The following is a 21,168-nucleotide window of genomic DNA, read 5'->3' on the forward strand; positions in this document are numbered from 1 at the left end:
TTGAACTGGCAGATTGTGAGTTCAAATCCTAGTTGTAGCACTTTTTTTCTTTTTCCAAACCTTTTTTTTGCAACCTTTTCCTTCTTCAGCAACCACTACTTTTTTCATTTGGCAGCCTTTTTGGCAACAGTTTTTTCTGTTATGTGTCCTTTTTATGCTACAGTATTTTTCTCACTCTACAGTGAAACCTGTGTATTAAGGACACCTTGGGACTGACCAAAAGTGTTCTGATTATCAAGGTTTCCTGATTTTTCAGTCAGTTTACATGCTAAGGGATACTTTAGGACCATTACCAAGTGTCCAGATTATGCAGGTGTCCTAATTTTCAAGGTCCTGATTAATGTTCCACTGTATTGGGTAATAATACAGTAGTTAGTAGTAGCTGTACAAAGGTGATAACAATAGGTGATAATAATCAGTAGCAAGTACAGTATAGCAGTGCTGTAAATGTAGGGATCATGGAGGTTAGAGGTGATGACAATAGGTATAGGTTGTAGTGTAGTAAAGGGAATATTGTAGGGAGTGTAGTTTTGTTAACATACAAAGCTCAACCTGCACTGTAGGCATGTACAGGGGTACTACAACCTACGTTATGTAGTTTCTTTTGTTGTCAGTAAGTTAAATGTCATATATGTATGGCCTACATGACAGGTACTATACTAACACCATTCAATATAGCTTGCACCTGTGTGGTAGACATAATATTATATAGGTATGCACAGTAGTAATATTACAGTTGTCTTTGCCTATGTAGCTACGTACACACAGCTCTGATGTTTAAAATTATGTGTATGCTCTCATCATTCCAGTGTATTTGCAGGATGGCTTTAAAAGTGATATTCATTATACATGCAACAATGAATTTTAATGCATGGTTTCCATTATATTAGCTACAGTATGAGTCCAACATATAATATGCAACTTCTGCATTGTAGGGCAGGTACCAGTAAAGATTAATGTCTTTTATGGTCAATATACACTGTACAGTATTGTCAAATGATGCTACATGTATAGCCTGCATAATAGGACAGGTACTACTAGAACTATCCATAGTGTTCACACCTGTGTGTTATAAGCATACGCATTACTAGAGTAGTTTTAGCTTAGCTACTGCAATTCTGCAGGTTCAGGAGTACCTACATGCTTCCCACCATTTCGGTATACAAGATGGTGGTATTAAAAAATGATATCACCATGCATGCTGCAGGGCACGAATGGCACTGATGTTTAATGCTTGGTTGTTATGTGGTCCCTGTACGTAGGGCAGGTACCAATGCTATATACACATATATAACTGAAAAGCCGTACGTTTGTTTGTCCATCTGCATTTCATTTGAGTTCATGCACTTTTTTGCCAGCTGCTGCATGTATTGAAGAGCTTTTTGTACCAAATGAAGCACTCATCATCTCAAGAATAAAATCTCTTACAAATGAAGCTATTAACTGCTGTCGTTAGTCGTTTACAGTGTGTTGAATGCAAGGGTGTAGAGTGAAAACTCACCTGAATTCTTTCTGTTAGCAGCGTGCAAACTGCAAATACACTGTATACACCTCTGCCATTCAACCTACAGTATATATGCCTTTTATAAGCAAGTTTTACTCATGCTATAACCATATATGACGTGTAGCATAGTGGTTAGGTGGAGCACTTTATTGGTATGAGGTATAGTATGTACCAAGTTGAACTGGATCCTGAAAACAGCTAAAATGAAATGTGGATTTTTCCTCAAGAAAATTAACATTTCAGCCAACCAGATGATTAGTGGTGACAGTAAAAGTGTAGTTTCTGTTTTAGATGGCAACTTTTTTTCTGTTCCGTCAATGTACTTTTTCATGCTAAGTTCTCTAATATTCTGAACCACTTTGGTGCTTGTATTGTATCATACAGTATGTATCGTACTGTATGGTAGGGACGACGAAGATGTGGGCGTGGTCTACGAAGACAAATCAAGCCAAAATCATCTTTGCAAACCCTTCATGGCCACTTGACAGTATTGGTCAGGTATAACCAAGCCCAAACATGCCTTCAGAACGACCAGAAGCATTTTCGATTAGGTGCTACGACATTTAAAAAAAAAAATTATTTTCATGAATTTTCTACTGCCTGCCTGCCTGCCTGCCTGCCTGCCTGCCTGCCTGCCTGCCTGCCTGCCTGCCTGCCTGCCTGCCTGCCTGCCTGCCTGCCTGCCTGCCTGCCTGCCAGCCTGCCTGCCTGCCTGCCTGCCTGCCAGCCTGCCTGCCTGCCTGCCTACCTGCCTTATGCGTTCAGTCAAGCGTAGCGGAAAATTGGCTACAGCTACAGCCTTACTTCTTTGGCAGAAATGCTTCGAATTTCATGGAGATGAAACTTTTAGTATTTTAAATATCCTACAATGTATGCACTATTACTTACTGATTTTCCTTTGATCCTTCTTTATCGTGGCCATTGCTCATCAGTAGGGCTTCCATATCAATAGGGCTTCCATATCAATAGGGCTTCCATACGTGGGGCAAGCCTGAGCAAGCCCCACACTAGTCGGTAGTCAGTGTTGGTTGTACGAGCATCTCGTGTCCGAAAGTTTCCCTTAGAAACACGGAAAGCCCAACACTGTGTAGTAGATGTGGGTGGTTGTACGAGTGTCGCGTATCCGAAAATTTCCCTTACAAACACGGATAGCCCCACACTGTGTGTAGGTGCGGGTGGTTGTACGAGCATCGCGTATCCGACAATTTACAGTACAAACACGGAAATTGGTGTGGCATGTGGTTCCCAATGTTGCTCAGAAGCAGCTGACGCTATGGCCAGCATTGAAGATTCTGTTAGGCAAGGAAAACTAAGGAGGAGAAATCAAGGTCTATAAACTGGGCAATTACATGTTAGTGAAATTTTGTTATATAGACTGGCCAGACGTAGAGAATACGATAGACGTAGGTGTGCTGCTATGATGCCAGAACAACACCAGCAGCAGAGAGAAAGGTGTCGGGCTTTAAGTGAACAGACTTTAAGTGAACAGACTGGCAGTGTCGAGAGGAATGATGCACTCAGCAGGAGAAGGCAGAATTATAGACTAAGGCGAGACATGGAAACAGATGAAGAAAGACAATCGAGGCCAGCCAATTTCCAGGCTTTGACATTTTTGTACACCATACCAATAATTATGTTGGTGATACTTCATAGTTTTCTATTATCTTTGCCCCTTTGACTTCGTAGGTTGGCTAGGCATAGACAATATGAAAGTGGACGATGTTTAGATAGTGATGCTTCAGTGTGGAGATATCCAAGAAGGTCTAAGGATAACGCAGGATGCTACTTGGTCATCTCCATCAATGAATATTCATATCCCAAACATTACAGTTGACAATCCTGACATAATTCATAAAGTGAAGTAATTCCATAGAAGTCTTGCGACACTACAGAATGTGTTGTGTAATGTCTGTTTAGAGCAATTCCCCAGCTTCATAAGCGATACTACAGCAACAGAAATGTGCTGATTTCTGGCATCTTCAATTCGTGTTTTCAATGTGATTTGATTCATTACTTATCCCAAAACTATAATCACTCCCCGTAACCCAAAGCAATACAAAGAACTTACTAATGTGTACAATATGCTGCTGGCTATATATCCAGTGGTACGTGGTAAACACCTCATACAGGCTCAACCTTCTGTGTTCACCCTCCAGTGCCAAACTAGTAAAGTAGATAAAAACAGCACAAAACCAATGTAGCCCCTGAAGTCAGTGGTCTCAGTAAAACTTGTGATGATTTATTAGAGCTGAAGAAGTGTCCCATAACCTATATGAGAAGAAATATGTATATAATCAGTACAATACTTAGCTATAATCTACTAAATATTACCGGTAAAATGATTTGAGCTGAGTAGTCTTTGCCAATTAATCACTTAATTTGCTGGTTCCATCTGACAGCATATTTCCATTTTTGAGGCAAACTTTCTCAAATAACAAACTTGCGATGTAGTTACAATGTTACTAACAGTCATCGTACTACAACACTCAGGCTCGCCCCAACATGCTTTTAGCATCTGTCTAGTCATTGTGAATATACGTGTTATCGCACCAAACTTATAGAATACGTTTGTGATTTGACGTTTGGTTTATACAGGACCTATCGTACGTCGTCGACAAGATACACCTGTAAGACATCTTGTTTAGTATTAGTGTGTTTGTTGTTTAGCGGCTAGGTTTAACTGCTTGCATTTCTAAACGCATTTCTTTGTGACTAACACATTCTTCGCTATTACAGCATTAACACTTCTTTATGTATCCTTGCATGTGCTTACTATTGTCTACACAGTCAGCAAAACCATATGCATACATGATTGGAATAGTCAAATAACTATCTAAAGCTGTTAACACTATTAAGTGTAAAAATGCATATACAAAACTTCTAATTCAATGCATGAATAATAATGTATTAAGTGCATAGTCTCATAGAAACCCTGCATATTATGTTTTGTCACAATTCCCTCCAGCAGCAACATCCTTATGTGCAACAATTACTTATTGTGTTCCACAATATTCCCACTACAATGATCGATGTGCACTGTATAGCTAACCTATGACAGGTACAAAGACAGCATAGCTTATTTTGTAACATCATTGTTAACAAAGTTATAGCTAACAAATGTGTAAAAGGTAGAGTAGGGCTTATCATACAGTACGATAGTAACTGTATAGTAGGGACCACAAAGGAGTAAGCGTGGCCCACAAAATAATATCACCCAAAAATCAGCTTCAATTTTCCCTTACGACGATGAGGCAGTATTGGTGAGGTAAAACTAAACCCAAACAAGCTTTCAGATCGACCTGAAATGCTTTCAACAAGTTCTTGATTAAAATGCTGTGTAACGGGTTGAACATAGCTGACAATGAAGTATAATAGTAACTTCACTTTTCAGATGATAATTGATATAGCTGGTGCGCGGCGCCATTTCAGATGCGGTATGTGTGGGTTCACCAGTCTTAATAATTATTTACAAAAAAAAGTTAACAAACAAGCACACACAAAAATCTGGAATTTTCAACTACAGTAGAGTAGGGACCATAGCACATCGATAAAAAGTACTGAAACAAGCTGGAGTAGTGCACGATATTAAATCACAGTAAAATAATAAGAAGTGTTATACAGGTGTATCCCTACTGTGTGTTTCCATTATGATATTTTGGAGCACAGTAGGGATATACAGGGGGTAACACTACTTATTGTTTTACTGTGATTTAATATCGTCAACTACTCCAGCTTGTTTCAGTACTTTTTATCGATGTGCTATGGTCCCTACTCTAGTTGAAAATTCCAAATTTTTTTGTGTACTTGTACTGTACTGTAGTAAGACTTTTCAATGGGAAAATAAGAAATGGCCATAAAGGTGAGTGGAAAATTTTGGTCCAGAGGTCTGGAGGGGTTTAAGACTTGTATTTTGCATGAGGATGTAGTCAGCGCGTTTCTACTCTGTTCTTCATCTTTCATAAAGCGGTATCAGAGGTTTTCTAAAATCGCATGCATTATCGTCTTGAGTAAGACAAGAACTCGCAAACTCGCAAACTCGCAAAGATAGTACACTGGCTAAACCCTTATGAAAAATTTGATTAGCCAAATCAGATTTTAAAAAAAAAATTTAATTTCCAATACCCAAGTTTTTGTCTGCCTGCCTACCTGCCAGCCTTCTTCACCACAGTCGCAAGTGCACTGCTACCATTTTATGCCACAATATCAAATTAATGTGTGGCATGTACCTTTTCTGGTCCAACTAATGCCTGCCATTTGCACAATAACTAGCACTGGTACCTGCACTGTGCTATTGTATAGTATTAAGCTATACATTACTTACTGGAATAAAAAAAAAAAGACTATAACATTGGTATCTGCAATACAGTGCAGTATGCCGGCCATACATGTGCAGTATTAGCTTACTGACAATGCAAAAAAATATAACTTAGCATAGAAATATAACGTAGCCACCTACAGCCAACTTATGCTATTTACAAAAGCACATAATTATAGAAAGAACAATGTAGGTGTTTTGACTAGTCACTTGACTGAAACACTAAAGTATGGTCTTGCGTGAAAAGTTATGCATATAATGAGAGAAAAAGGTAGCATGAAAAGCAGAGAAGAAAATTCTAACTTAAAAATGATAGATTTAGCCTTACTACTTTTGATGATATTGTCACATACTCGTCAGAACCCCAAAAGGTACATCCCACTGGTGAGTTTGCTATTGTGGTGTGAAATGGTGGCCGTGCACTGCTTCGTTTGGCCTCCAGCCTTGCGACTGTAGTGAGGCAGGTGGGTGGGCGGGCGGGCTTACAGGCAGGCAGGCAAAAATCCAAGTTTTTGTGATTTAAAAAAATTCTACGTATGTCCAGCCACCTAATAGTGTTTTCTTGTTTTAATGCAGTATTTGATGTTAGATGGACTAATACTAATCCATATAGGTGATTTTCATCGCATAAGATGTCTCTAGGATGATTTTTGAAGGTGGCATTTTAGGCAGTACGCGTCATTTTGGGAGAGGGGGTCCCTACTTAAACAGTACTATTGTACTGTTTGATTAATTGTTCATTACTGTTGTAATGGAGGAGGTGCCCCTCAGCAATAGTAAGATCAACAGCTAGAGGTACACAGGGATGCTTCAATCGGATCCCCTGATGCCTGTTATCGAGGAGTGAAGCAAGGAGAACCTTAAACTACAATGGAGCCAGCACAGAGTACAGAGAACTTCACTTCTCACTGTAAAATATGCTGAGTGTACTTACATACTACAGTGTATGTGTCATTCATAAGCATCGCAAGGTCTGCTTCACTTACTTAAAATTTCTAGCTACACCCCTGGATAGTGACAATATGTTGTCACTGGAGAAATGGTGCAACAAAAGAGCTGCTATGTGACACAGGCACAGACATAGACACACACAGACAGACGCAGAACGCGCTCACAGACACATACACACAGACACAGAGCTACAGATGCACACAGAGCTACAGATACACACAGAGCTACACACACACACACACACACACACACACACACACACACACACTCACACTCACACTCACACTCACACTCACACTCACACTCACACTCACACTCACACTCACACTCACACTCACACTCACACTCACACTCACACTCACACTCACACTCACACTCACACTCACACTCACACTCACACTCACACTCACACTCACACTCACACACACACACATGCACACGCACACGCACACACACACACACACAAAGGCACATACATACGCATGCGCGTATGGTAGGCCATTTATTTCTAAATGATTATTTGATATGTGCAATGAATTATTTGGTATGTATAATGAATTATTTGGTATGTGCAATGAATTATTTGGTATGTGCAATAAATTATTTGTTATTTTCAATGAATTATTTGATATGTTCAATGAATTATTTGATATATTCAATAAATAATTATGTATATTCAATGATTTCAGTGTTTTATTTTGTGGACTATGTCTTTGCAAATTATATATTTTGCATTGGTAAATAATTTGTGTTAGATATCGTTATCATAAACGGGTTATTGTTAGTATCACTATACTGAGAGCTTATCAGAGGGCATAGTAATTATTTCTACAGTAAGTGCCTAGTTCTCACAAATTTAAGTTGACATGCATTAGGGCTACTCCGCCATTTGCCGTAGGGGATGAAAGATGCCAAACTAGGCCGGACGAGAGTGTTGCGTTGTGAATTGTTCTAATCTATTTGCGAAACAAAGTGGATTGAGTTTTTATTCTTTTCAAAAGATCCTGATCGAAGAAATAAATGGATTGCAGTGCTGCATGTCATCAGAAAGGATCGAGGGGAGTGGTAGCTAGCTAGCTACCCAGTAAAGCATATGGTCGAATGTAGCTGGTAAACTTGCAGTCATTAATGGAGAAAAAGAGTAGTAAACAACCGGTTTGCATCGAGCTACGTCCCTTCTATCTTCAAATACGTTGACAGTCTGATGAGACAAAAATGGAAGCTCAGCTGGTCGTAAGAAAAACAGCCTCCAGGAAACGAAGGATACTGGAACAGACCGAGAACTCTGGCTGACATCTGAACTCAGCAAAAGGAAAAAGCAAAGGAATGCTGTGTCTAGCAGAAGGAGCGAGAAAACTGGAAGAAGCAAGAACATCTGGCAAAGATTAGAGGAGGAGAGCAAGATGACATGAAGATGAGTGGGAGAGATTGTTAACAGAAGAAGAAACAAGAGAAGGTGAACGAGCTAAAGTGAAGAAAAATGTTGAGGTTGTATGAACTGAACAGATTACAACGGGCTGAAGAAATATTTAAATTAGACTATGATGAACTACTCCAGAAGTATAAGGCCGTGGAAGAGCTTGAACTCCTGAGAACAAGAGAAGCCAAACTGAACATGAAGGTCAATTGGTTACAATCAGCTGACAGACAGAGTTTAGAAGACAACAATAAGCAGGTGAAGTTTTATACCGGGCTGCTGTCTTTTACAGTTTTGCTAGCTATGTACCGTGAATGCCATTTTTCTGGCTGTGCCATGTTTGATCGACTCTTAATTACTTGATGAAATTATGCTTATTTCACATCAAGATTAAGCACGACAAGGGCTCAAACTTGGTTGAACTATAGGAAGCATAACACATGCAAACTTTTAATAGGCATTGCTCAAAAGGCTGGGGTGGAAGGGTATCCGATGTACATTTGACTGAAAATTGTGCTCTGCTTTCAACACTGTTGCCTGGAGATGCCATCTTAGCGGATTGTGGCTTCACAGTTGATCAGGCTGCACTGTGCAGAAGTCAAGACACATCATTTTACTAGGGGGAAAAACAGCTAAGTAAGTTAGAAATTGACACTGCTTGTCAGCTGTCTCAAGTTAGGATACATGTTGAAAGAGTTATTGGGCTGGTGTGGCAAAAGTTTTTGATATTGCAATCAACTCTTTCTATTAATATGCTCAAAGGTGATGAAGGAGAGCATATCTCCTATTGATAAAATAAGTGCGCTATGTAATTGTTGTGACTCAGTGGTACCATTTTAACTATCTATTTATATAATGTACACTGTTAATATTTATGTTTAGTATGTAAGATAATGTGCATTGTTGATATTTATGTTATTGAAATGTACATGTAAAATAATTAGTGACTATTGTCTTCTTTGATTTCCTTGAGCTCCTTAGCTTGTGGCAGTCTGGACAATAATATTTTCCTGTTGGCCATTTTTTCCAGTTATTTGTAAGCACGGAAATGAAACCATTTTATCACACAGTCCCTGCTATCACAGCAAATCATGTCATCATAATCTTCCCTTTTATTGCAATAGCAGTACCCTTGCTGGTCATTAGAAGAACTTGAAGAAGCGTGGACATCATTGTTCCTAAAGCTAGCAGTGGCATCCACCTCACCAACCTGAGAGTCAGTAGAATCTACTTTGCTTACATCAACAATTGAGCTTGTACCATCTACATCACTAATAGCTGTACTGCCCGACGACTGTAGTGGCATTATTGGTTCCTTCTAAACCACTTTCCCACTAATTCAGGCAATATGGCTAATTTAATAAATGGTTGGACATTACGTATAGCAGAGTCAATAAAATCAGAATCCAGTTCTACCTTCTGGTAAAATTATTTCATCTTCCTTCCAAGCTACACAATCACAATATTGTACATGGCATAGTTTCATTTGCAGTTGAACTTGATAATAGTACATTCTTGTAATCTTATTAAAGTGCTACTGTCATGTTCTAAGGAAAAGGAGGGATTATCAAGAATGGCCTCAGAGAATGCCTTATTTTTGCAAGAGAAAGGACACTTGATTTCTAAACATGACATAATAGACCAGACCATCTGGTGAGGCACATGAATAGAAATTCTGGATCCAAAATAAGAAAATAAGGCCACATTGTATCACCATAAATTTTTCATGACAATCTTGCATTTTTTCTGTGTATGCTATCCTGGCAATATCTTCATGCTTGCGATCATACTGGCATGCAGAGGATGTAAACTCAGGATAGCATATAACTTTGATCAGAGAAACAGATGGTTGCTAGTGTGAAAGGCTTCATGCAACTTGAATACCGTTATCCTGCCCGCACTTTGGCCAAACCAAGCATGACATTTACTCTGATCTCTTGTATGCATGACTGCTTTGTTAATGTGAAAGATACAGACCGGTAAATATGCTCGTATTTGGTCAAACGGTCATTGTATGTCAGTTCCATTGCTCTTGGATCATGCAGGTCTGTTAAAGGTTTAGATAAAACCCCAGATTCTGTTTGTGGGACATACGAGTCATTATACTCCGCTGTCAATCACAGCGCAACTGCTTTTCCCAGCCCTTGAGACATTTTGGTATGAAAGTGGCTAAATCAGAATCAGTAGACTTAGGAATAGAAAACTTCTTATTTTTTGTATTGGGCTCTCCACAACCTTCAGTGACAGCTTGCTTACACTTATGCTTTGGTGGGGTGAAATCTATTTTGCTGATTTCAGAAAAGGGGACACTTCAAAAAGTGCCACTCTGTTTAGGCCATCATTATTATATTGCTTATTTCCCTTCACCCAATGGAACAAAAACTGATGTGGGTGGGAGGTGATTGATTATACGCTTGATTCTTGTTATTTTAGTCTCTAACTGCTCTATCAGAGTACAGGTGTATCTCAATTTTGAAGGCTGCCATACTGCATGCAGGACTGTACACCCATGCACTTAGCTGAACAAGAGTGGAGGGCCTTCCACCCTTCTGCTATGTTTATATCTAATGCATTTACCTTAAAGCTTGGTCACTCTGTGCCTCCTTCTATCATGAAATAGTGCATTCACGTGATCTATAATCAAATAATAAAAATTTGGTGCCGCTACCTAAATAATTGATGTGAGCGGTGACGGAAAACGAAGAATTTAATAATGATGACCTCAACTGAAACCCTATACCTTCAGGGTAAGGAAAGGCTTTAAGAATGTTTTGCAAGTGCTGTAAACAAGAGCTATGGATCTACTGACAGTGCAAACACTATCACTCACCCATCCGTTTTACAACTTAATTGAAATCCTCTTGTCTTTTTATAAGAGATTAGTTGCTCGTGTGTATAAAGACTGGGAGTCAGTTTGAGTTAGTTATATCATAGATAATAGAGTAAAGGGATAGGAAACGCAATAACGTGACGTCACAAAATACGTACATTTCTATTGGAATTCCGTGTAGTACGTCACGAACATACTCGTTACGCTTGCTGCGCTTGTATCAAAGAGAAACAAATTGTTGTAACGACAGAATTTTGTAACCAACGACTGTGAAACTTCGCTACAGTGAACTCAAGTAAGTAATCGAGGGAAATAGGATGGTACCAACCCTCAAGGAAGTTATACGCAAAATTAAAGGAGATTGAAAGTGAAAAAAACGGCCCAAAAATTACTTTAAACCACTTTACTTTCTTCGTAAATATATTCTATCCTTTTAACTGTGATACACCTATTCCTTACCATTTAACAGAGGGAACCAGAGGAAATATCGGAGCAAAACAGGAACTGTTGCTTGAAGAAACGACTAAGTATCTTCCATTTTTAAACAAAAGTTTAAACCACCTTGCAGTACAACGCAACGGTAAAAGACTGTGTTGGTGACACGCCTAGCTTACCACAAGATTCGAAAGTGGAACCGGCTATAAAAGAAGCAGTATGTACGAGGCATGAAGGTACGATGAGCGAAAGTGTGACAGCGTGTAACAATCACGGTTAATGCGATACGCTTTGTTACAAAATCTACGGTCTGAATTCTCTCTCTAAAATCTCTCACATAGGCCTAAATACTTACTGTAGTCTGTTGGATTACTATTTACGCTGCTTAGAGCACTAATTCTCACAAAACTGTCTTGTCCTTTCAAGTCACGCGTAACGGAAATCAAACCGGAAATCGCTTGCGTTTCCTATCCCTTTACTCTATTATCTATGGTTATATACATCTCCATACAGTACATCTGGACATTCATGCCCACTCAATAAGCTAGCTAGCGTTTCAGTAAGGATCTTTCTTGCAGCAAATCAGCTTCAATATATCAAGGTATCGAGTAGCTAAACTTCTTGATCCCAATCACAAGCGCATCAGTTGGCGGTGTGGAAGCGACTACCCCTTGTTGCTGTTAAACTGATACAGTACCCCCTACAAATGGCAATATGCGTCTTACATTTGTGAGAGCTAGGCGCTTAGAAATAATTACCACGCCCCCTGCATAAGCTTTATAGCAATACTAACAACAACCCAATTATGATAACAATACCTAACAAATTATTTACCAACGCAAAATATATAATTCACAAAAATATACATGTAGTTCACAAAATAAAGCGCTAAAATCATCATGAACCACGGTAGTGGTTCATAATAGAGATCGCCTATGTTTATTCCAAAATCCTAATGGAACACTCAACTAAACACCACCTTAGAAACCTTTTCCAACCTCAAAAGAAACCTTAGAAGTTAATTTGGAAGAAGTTTAGGTCCACTAGCAAAGATGAAGTCAAGAGGACTTGATAAAAGTAAGAACTGAACTCTGCCATTTTGAGCCATTTTGTTCATCTTATTAGTTTTTTTTCCTTACTGGGCTAGAGCAAAATGTAAGTATAGGGGATAAAAACTACATAACTTGCCTTCGTATGTCCTTCTTCTTGTCCATGACCTATTTTTAAATGCATATTGCAATGTTAACATACACTTTCAAGCAAATTTGCTTCTTTTATGTTCACTTTGCCATTGATCTTCTGACTTAGTCTCTGCAAGGATAACCAACGTGTTAATATGATTGTGTTGATAAATATCCAATTTATTCACATTAACATGTTCATTTGGAAACCTTATCATTACTGTACCTACATTTTATTAACCACAGTGTGTTATGAGCAGCAATGTTTTTGTGTACCACTGGGTACTTAACTTCTTGTGATCACCTAACTGAAGCCATACTGCTGCTACACCTACAGCATCCTATATGTTGATTATACATATCAAAGCTGTGTAGTACAAAGTATACATTCAATAGTAAGGAAACAATACATTGTTGTTTGAAAACACTGATAGTATTAGCCAACTACTAATGTACAATCAAGAAGACTGACTTGATACTGAGTAATATCAAGCACCACCAGCTCAGCACCTCAAATTATCATGTCAGGTATCCATATTATAAAAAGTAAACAAACTAGTTTATAAATAATTTTAAAAACTTAAAACATGGGAATAGAGATTGCTGACAAAAGTAAAGAAACAAGGGTCAAACAAGCCAGCATGTTAAACACAGAGAGATCTCTATTTGGACTCAAATAAACATTTATGCAGAAGCATTCTCGGTACTTATCTGCCCCTAATTTATGGAGAAACTACTGTTTTTTTCTTAGTTTCTACCATATCCATTGAGTATAAATAGAGATCTCTGTGTGTTTATCATGCTGGCTGGCTTGTTTGATCCTTGTTTCTTTACTTTTGTCAGCTATCTCTATTCCCATGTTTTAATTTTTTTAAATTTTGTTTACACTAGTTGAATACACCAAATGATTATATTGAATACGATAGACTCTGGTTATTAGGTGCACATGGTTATTAAGCGTATATTACCTGTTAAGTACATATGGTAGACACCAGCGTTGAAACCAGGCCACTACTGCTGACCTGGATGTGACCCGGATTGACCCGGATTGACCCGGATTAATTAAAGCCAAGGTGTGCAATAAGAGCTATGTTTCGGCTAGTCTTTAGCGAGCGAACGAACGAGACTACGTTTTGAGCATTTGATTCATGTTGAGTAAATATTGCAACTTCAGCCTAGCTGTAGGTTGAAGACCAAAAAAAAAAAAAAGGGGTCATCACTTACTGACAATAGCTACCCCTCACCATAGATACCCTCAGTTTCGTGCTACATACTGCACTTACTAATAAATGGGCGTGGCTGAGCGTATGTTGGTAACACGATAAGTGGGCGTGGCTCACAAAAGCGTTTATAAGTTTCCACGTCGTCAAACGAACAATTTTGTTTCTCACGTGATCCAATCCGGGTCAGACCCGGATAATTTATAAACCGGGTCGGACCCGGATGACCCGGAGAAAATGTGACCCGGATGACCCGGATGACCCGACCTGGTTTTAACGCTGGTAGACACCTGTTTGTTAAGCGATAATGGTTGAAATCACCTTTGCTACCTCATACTGCATAGAATTGTTGTCAGAATGAATCAGACATGTCACAGCACACTCAATGCCTTGCCAGGCAGATACTGCCGTCTGTAATAACGATAGCTGTAGCTGCTACCTGACTTCTAAGGATTTCCGTTTCCATGACTAAAGCAAATCACTAACTGGTGTTCAAATCGCTTAAAAACTGTAGGGGGCACAACTAAATAAATTCCTTCCTAGCAGAAATTCCTTACCGTAATTTATAAGCACATGCACTTAACAAGGATAGCAAATTTCACAAATAATTCCTCCGAAAATTATAAGCGCATGTTCCTAATAACCAGAGTCTATGGTATACCAAATAATTCATTGAACATACCAAATAATTCATTGCACATACACTGTACCAAATGATTCATTGCGCATACCAAATAATTCATTGCACATACCAAATAGTTCATTGCACATACCAAATAATTCATCGAACATATCAAATAATCATTTTGAAACAAATGGCCTACCATAAACGCGTGCACACACAAAAGCAAAGCCTATAGGCAATCGTGCGAAACACAGCTATTGTAACCCAGTGTTCCTGTACTTGTACCACTCAGGCGCTTGAACCTTGTGCAGGAAATCCTCCTGGGCAGGGCTACTGTAGTATCCCACAGGAGACTGTCTAGGTTTCTCACAGAGAGAGGCCACAGAACACATTGACCCCAACAATGCTAAGGGAGACAAGGACAGTTGGGCGTTTGACACACACATACACACATACGCACGCACGCACGCACGCACGCTCGCTCGCACGCACGCGCACACGCACACTATAGGTCAAACATGTTGATTTGTGATTTGTGATCTAAGTATTCAGAAATATATCTATCAGATATGAAACTGTTGATACTGATTAATGCATTTCACTGCTGCATAGCATGGTGTTATCCCTACTATCATTTTTGTAAGCTTCACCAGGTGTACAGTGTATGTACATGTGATTGTTCAAGGTTGTGTAGTTTAAGTGTGGATATATACTGTAGTTACCATCTTGAGGTTTGGTTTTGTAATTTTATTAATATTTTTTGTTGCACTATAGGATACGTCCTCAAAGTGCACAAGAGCGAATTGATCAGTCTTCGGTCGTCACTTTTTGTCCCCCTGAGGAGCCACAGATTGTTTTTGGTGACAAAAAAGTGTTTACGTTTGATTTTGTGTTTGATGTTGAAACAATGCAGTCAACATTTTATAGTGTTGCAGTTCAAAAATTGATTAAAGGGTATGTGACATACATACATACATACATACATACATACATACATGCATGCATACATACATACATACATACATACATACATACATACATACATACATACATACATACATACATACATACATTCTGAGCCAGACGACCAGGAAGTACAATATAACACTTAAAGCACCGCCTATGCTTGTGTGTACGAAAAATACAGCACTTGGGGGGTGTCTCGAGGCAAATACAGCACTTGGCTTCGCCTCACGCAGTATTAGCCTCTCGACACGCCACCTCGTGCTGTATTTTCTGTACATATGTGCGGCATTGCTTTAACTATAACATACGGTATGTACGCATGTACTGTATGTGAGTACAGCTATATGCACATATGTATGTATGTACAGTGTAAGTAAACATGTTTCTATGCATGTATATATGCATGTACAGGGTATGTACGTACGTATGTATGTATGTATGTATGTATGTATGTATGTATGTATGTATGTATGTATGTATGTATGTATGTATGTATGTATGTATGTATGTATGTATATGTATGTATGTATGTATGTATGTATGTATATATGTATGTATGTATGTATGTAGCCGTAGAATAAACTGGTAGGATTAGTTTGGCTGGTTTTAGCGATTTACAGTGTGTTGTTTTCATAAAATTCCATAAATGTGACCGGATTTGACAAAACCCGGCTTCGACGCACAAACTAATATTTTGCGTAAAAAGCAAAACAAAAAAAATCGCAATTTAAAAAAAAACTCATTTTAATATACCAATGCATTGATACTTATTAAACGCATCTTGCTCTGAAGTTTCAACTTATTTAAGCATACATAGAGCGAGTTATAACAGAATAAGCTGTACCTTACACAGAAGAACACGGATGGTGAACAAATTGATCGGTTTGTCTTCTCGGCGGGAAGATAGGCCATGGCTGCTAGAAGCATCGCTTCTATTCTTCACACACTCACCAGCGAAGAATACGTTCGCTCAGAGAACAGTGACAGCAATGAAATGGAGACGCTTATTGCTGAATATTTCACCGGAAATTACGAAGTGACGGATAATGATGAAACAGAAAGTAAAGCGGAAACACTAGAGAGAGGTGTAAATTATTGTAATTTTCCTAGGTGATGAAAGCAATTCCGATGAAGAGGTGGAGAGACTTAAACAGATGCCACCTTCATACAATGAAGCAGTGTACAATGACGATGAAAATGCATTCTCCGACAGAGGTAAAACATAGTTAAGATTGACACAAAAAAATTAATTAAAATTCAAGTAAATAAGTAATGGAAAAACTGATTAGTGTATAATAGTCCGTGTATACTAATAGAATTGTTTGAAGATGATGACAGCCTTGTACCATTGGTGGTGAATGAAGTACTTGCTGAAACCACAGCTGTGGTAACTCCACCTCATAATGAAGAAACTCCATCACTTGTAGCCATCGATCGTGAGCCATCCATACCTAGCAACATTACAGAATCACGTGACTTAGCAAAATGTAGGAAGTATGTTGAACGTACTTGTAAGTGCGACTTGGTAGAACCTGATGGCAGTCCTTGCAGCACTTTGTTCCCTATTGAGCACTACATACAAACACGTGCACAAGCAAACTTTTTAACTCACGATGAGTTTGACTTAGTCCTCTTGGGGCAAATCGAGTCAGCAGTCTTACTGACACCAACAGTCATTGATGGTCGCCACAGTAATACAACAGAAAGGAGTAGAGTGACAATGAAATACAAACACCACGGTATGACAATTTGTCGGAAAACTTTCCTCTTCCTACATGCAGTTGGTAAAGATCGGCACCAAACCTTAAGCAGCACTACATTAAGAATGGACTAGAGACACGTGTTCACAAAAACACCAAACGGGCACCAAAGCATTCATTCCCATATTCATAAAAGAAGTACATGGTGAAATTTTTACAAAACTATGCTGAGGAAAATGCCTTGTTACTTCCAGGAAGGATTCCAGGGTATAAAAGAGATGATATAAAACTCCTTCCATCAAGTCGCAGCGAACGGGTATGGGTAAAGTCTACACAAATGTCATTTATGTCAATTACAGTGGAACCATGGAAACGGTTACCTTTGAACCAAAAAGTTTGGCAATAGGCAGGTGGCTTGTCTAGACAGATTGATAGGGTATAAAATTCTCTCTTGGGATTTGAAATTTGAAATTTAGACAGGTGGTCTTTCTATACAGGTGACCGCCAAAAGCTGGTTCCACTGTACATAACTGCTCACCCGTTTATTTTGAACATCACAGACCATCTGGGAGTTTTATCAGGAGTCATGTAGATCAGCTGGAATGCAGGTAGTGGCATATACCACATTTTGTGCATACTGGCAGTCACTCCTTCCATTCATTGTTGTTGGTAAGCCAATGAGTGATTTGTGCTGGACCTGCCAACAGAATAACACCATGATCCTGAAGACTGTAAACAGACCTACCAGTGAAAAAAGCAATGTGAGTAAATCACAATGTTAGTCTTACAGTGACCTACTGTATACTTTGCACACACAACAGGTATTAAAAACAGCTGAAAACCACCTGACATTGGTTGCATTAGAAAGGACATTTTACAAGGAGATCTGCCAAAAAGCTCACACAAATTTAAAGGAATTTTTATACTGTTGGAGATAACTTTCAGCCTCCACCATTTGGGACTGTCAGCAGGCCATTGCTACTATCAACAACAGTACACTATAGTTTTGATGTGGCTCAGCAGGTACTGGTGTTAGGTATGAACAATACTCACCATTCTCCAAACAGGTCCATTATCCTAGTGATCCTATGCAGCCCGGGCCAATTTATTTTCTCACTCCCTGTAAATGCGCCATATTTTGCGTCTGCTGTGAGGCAATACCTAGACAAGTAAGTACATACCAGCATTATAAACAACAGTGATTAATTATGTCTCGTACCAGGTTAACTATCTCATTGACGAGGCATTCAATGTTGGTAAGGGGTCCAATGCTATCATCTCGATGCTTCACCATTACCTTGAGACACATAGTTTTGGTGAGACCCACCTACATTTGCATGCTGATAATTGTTGCGGCCAGAACAAGAATGGGTACATGATGGCATATTTACTGTGGAGAGTGATGACGAGGCTACATGTGGAAATAACCATATCATTCTTGCTTGTAGGTCACACAAAATTCTCACCCGATTGGTGCTTCAGCCTTTTAAAACGACTGTTTAAAAGGACGAAGGTAAGCACCTTGGAGGAGATAGCTGGAGTTGTGCACCGGTCAGCCACAGTCAATCACCCTCAGCTAGTTGGCAGTTATGATGGCACCTCTTCCGTATTGTTCTACAACTGGACTAGCTTCTTTGATACCAAGACGACGGCACTGAAGGGCATCACTAAATTCCATCATTTTAGATTTTCAGCTCAACATCATGGATCAGTTTTTGTAAAAACCTCCAGTGACACTGTTGAGAAAGAAATCAATCTTCTGAGTGACAAAACTTGGAAGCCATCACAATACCAGTTGCCAGCAGTGATCGACCCACCAGGACTTTCGCTTGAACGGCAGTGGTATCTCTACAACAAAATAAGAGAGTTTTGCTGAGAGGAAGCACGAGACCTGGTGTGTCCTCAGCCAAGTACTCCCTTAAAATAGCTTGTAACACTTATGTATTATTTACCTTTCACTGTATTCCTGTAATAGACAGTAGTCACCCATTGTATCGCATTAAGATAAACACCTGTAAAAAAAACAGCGATATAACTTCACAATCATGAAAGACACAATGAAGTAACTTCTATATAAAGCGTGTCGTCCAAAACAGGCTTCATTAATAAACTCATAATAATCCTAACCTTTAAGGACATCAAGGTGAAGCGCCCTTACTTGTAGTGCGTTCATACACTTCTTGATAGAACGATTCATTCATCACTTCGCCCAAAATTGCATTCTTTCTACCTCACGTGTTACAAAATCACGTGTTGCTGAGCTCTGCATAATTATGGTTTTCATTGGAGTCATGAATGGCGATTTGTCGAAGTGGCTGTCAACGATTTGTCAACTTCACGTATGCGGAAAAGCCTGAAAGTAAGTTTTTATTATTGTACACAATGTATGACGGCTTGTATTGAAGCAATGCATTATCGTACGGTTTTCAAACTTGAACCATAGTTGCATTACGTTATGTAGGCCTGATTTATTCAATAAAACTTTTTTTTTAAAATGTGCGTCGAAGCCGGGTTTTGTCAAATCCGGTCACAAATATATTCTCCACATAACTGTACTATATTTGCCCAATTAATTGCATAACTGTACTGTATTTGCCATTAGCTGCATAACTATTCTGTATGACTCATACGTTATAGTTATATCCCGGTACGAGGGTGATATCTTTGTTATTACATGAGTCCGAGGCGGAGCCGAGGACGAGTGTAATAACAATGATATCATCCGAGTATACGGGATATAACTGTTATATATCCCAGTGCGTGGGAGTGCGCAGAAGTTTTTGCGGATAGTAAATTAAGTTCCGGTTTGAGTTCCTGTCACTGTGCTCAAGATTTCATCTGAATTGTGTGGAGATTCTACTTCGTAGCTACAAGAGAGACCTTACATACTGCCTACAAACTGTAGCGAAGGGCGGTGTTATGAAGCAGCGGTTCCAGGTACGATTTTCCTTCGTCAGAAATTGGTATAGTGGTGTTGCGTGGTGTGCAAGAGAAAAATAAAGACCAACAAGTGGCTACCATAGTCCAAGATAGAACAATGAAGCTAGAGGAAGTTAGTTCTTCACCATAGTGACCGTTGGGAGTGATTGCTGGAGAAAAAATCGTCACGGACTATTCTTGACATTTGTTAAACTATCACGGTATTGGTAACTTGTAGTGTTATTGTGTAAAGGATTAACAGTTTTCTTGTAAGATTTAGGTAGTTTTAAGTGCTGTATTGGTGTGTTTTGTATCAATATTTCCTTATTTGGCTCTTTGTTCCATTGGTAAACAATGCCATTCGCGGTTATTATGATGTCACGAAAGAGACTGAGTGGCTCCGCAACAGGGTGATAAGTTAGTTATCACTGGGTGATAACTAATATATCATACAGTGGCAGCACCGCTCTGTCTAGCTGTGTGGTAGTTATAACCCAGCGCGGCGCTTTGATACTCTCGTGCACTGGGTTTTAAAGTACAGTTATGCAGTTACAGTAATAAGTACTCTATGAACAATACACTACGTGGCATCGCTTTGATCCTCCTACACAAAGTACAATATTTACCTGTATTAAATTCAGGCTCAAAGAAATGCCAGGTCCTAAATGAAGGCCAGGGTGCGCTACCTTTTTGTAAGGGCTGACTTTATTTGTAGAATAAGGCTTACTACAACTAATGAAACTCACAAGGATTTCAACAACAGCTGACACAAGAGCAACAAAATGTTTCAGTTGCTTACATTGTCCTGTGAATTAGCATAATATGGTACGTACATACTGTACTAGTGTTGCACCGATATGACATTTGGCCGATATTCCGATAACCGATATTGGATAATATTTCCAAGCCGATAAACTTAGCCGATCCGATATAATACTGCATGTCTATCGTTCAGTGAGTTTTACCACAATTTGTTCATGAGGACTAATTTAGCTTGTTTGTAGTGTTGATAGTGCTACAACAATAGCTGACAGCACTTTTTAGCAGTAATAACAACACTGCAAAGCAGTAAAATGCTACTCTATACATAGTTTGGTGGACATGA

The 21,168-nt window shown here is 39.1% G+C and overlaps 1 protein-coding gene and 1 long non-coding RNA gene across 7 annotated transcripts in view; one reads left to right on the plus strand and one right to left on the minus strand.

The window, feature by feature from the left end:
- LOC136250691 (kinesin-like protein KIF21A) overlaps positions 1–21,168 on the plus strand; it is a 465,334-nt gene that overhangs the window by 23,346 nt on the left and 420,820 nt on the right. For both annotated transcript variants that reach the window (XM_066042921.1, XM_066042922.1), the window contains exon 3: positions 15,253–15,432. In XM_066042921.1, the coding sequence (XP_065898993.1) occupies positions 15,253–15,432 (180 nt within the window). The remainder of the gene's footprint in view (positions 1–15,252; positions 15,433–21,168) is intronic.
- LOC136250695 (uncharacterized) lies at positions 16,489–19,683 on the minus strand. Of its 5 annotated transcripts, XR_010698655.1 has the most exons (9): positions 19,272–19,683; positions 19,097–19,156; positions 18,937–18,992; positions 18,364–18,880; positions 18,198–18,305; positions 17,683–17,885; positions 17,057–17,104; positions 16,954–17,006; positions 16,492–16,895 (listed from the first exon to the last, which is right to left on the minus strand). It is a non-coding gene; the product is annotated as an uncharacterized lncRNA (long non-coding RNA). The 5 variants fall into 5 exon arrangements; XR_010698658.1 differs by having other exon boundaries at positions 16,489–16,895; positions 17,683–17,841; positions 18,364–18,992; XR_010698653.1 differs by having other exon boundaries at positions 16,491–16,895; positions 18,364–18,992.

This window comes from Dysidea avara, chromosome 3 (genome assembly GCF_963678975.1).
Source record: "Dysidea avara chromosome 3, odDysAvar1.4, whole genome shotgun sequence".
Lineage (NCBI taxonomy): Eukaryota > Metazoa > Porifera > Demospongiae > Dictyoceratida > Dysideidae > Dysidea > Dysidea avara.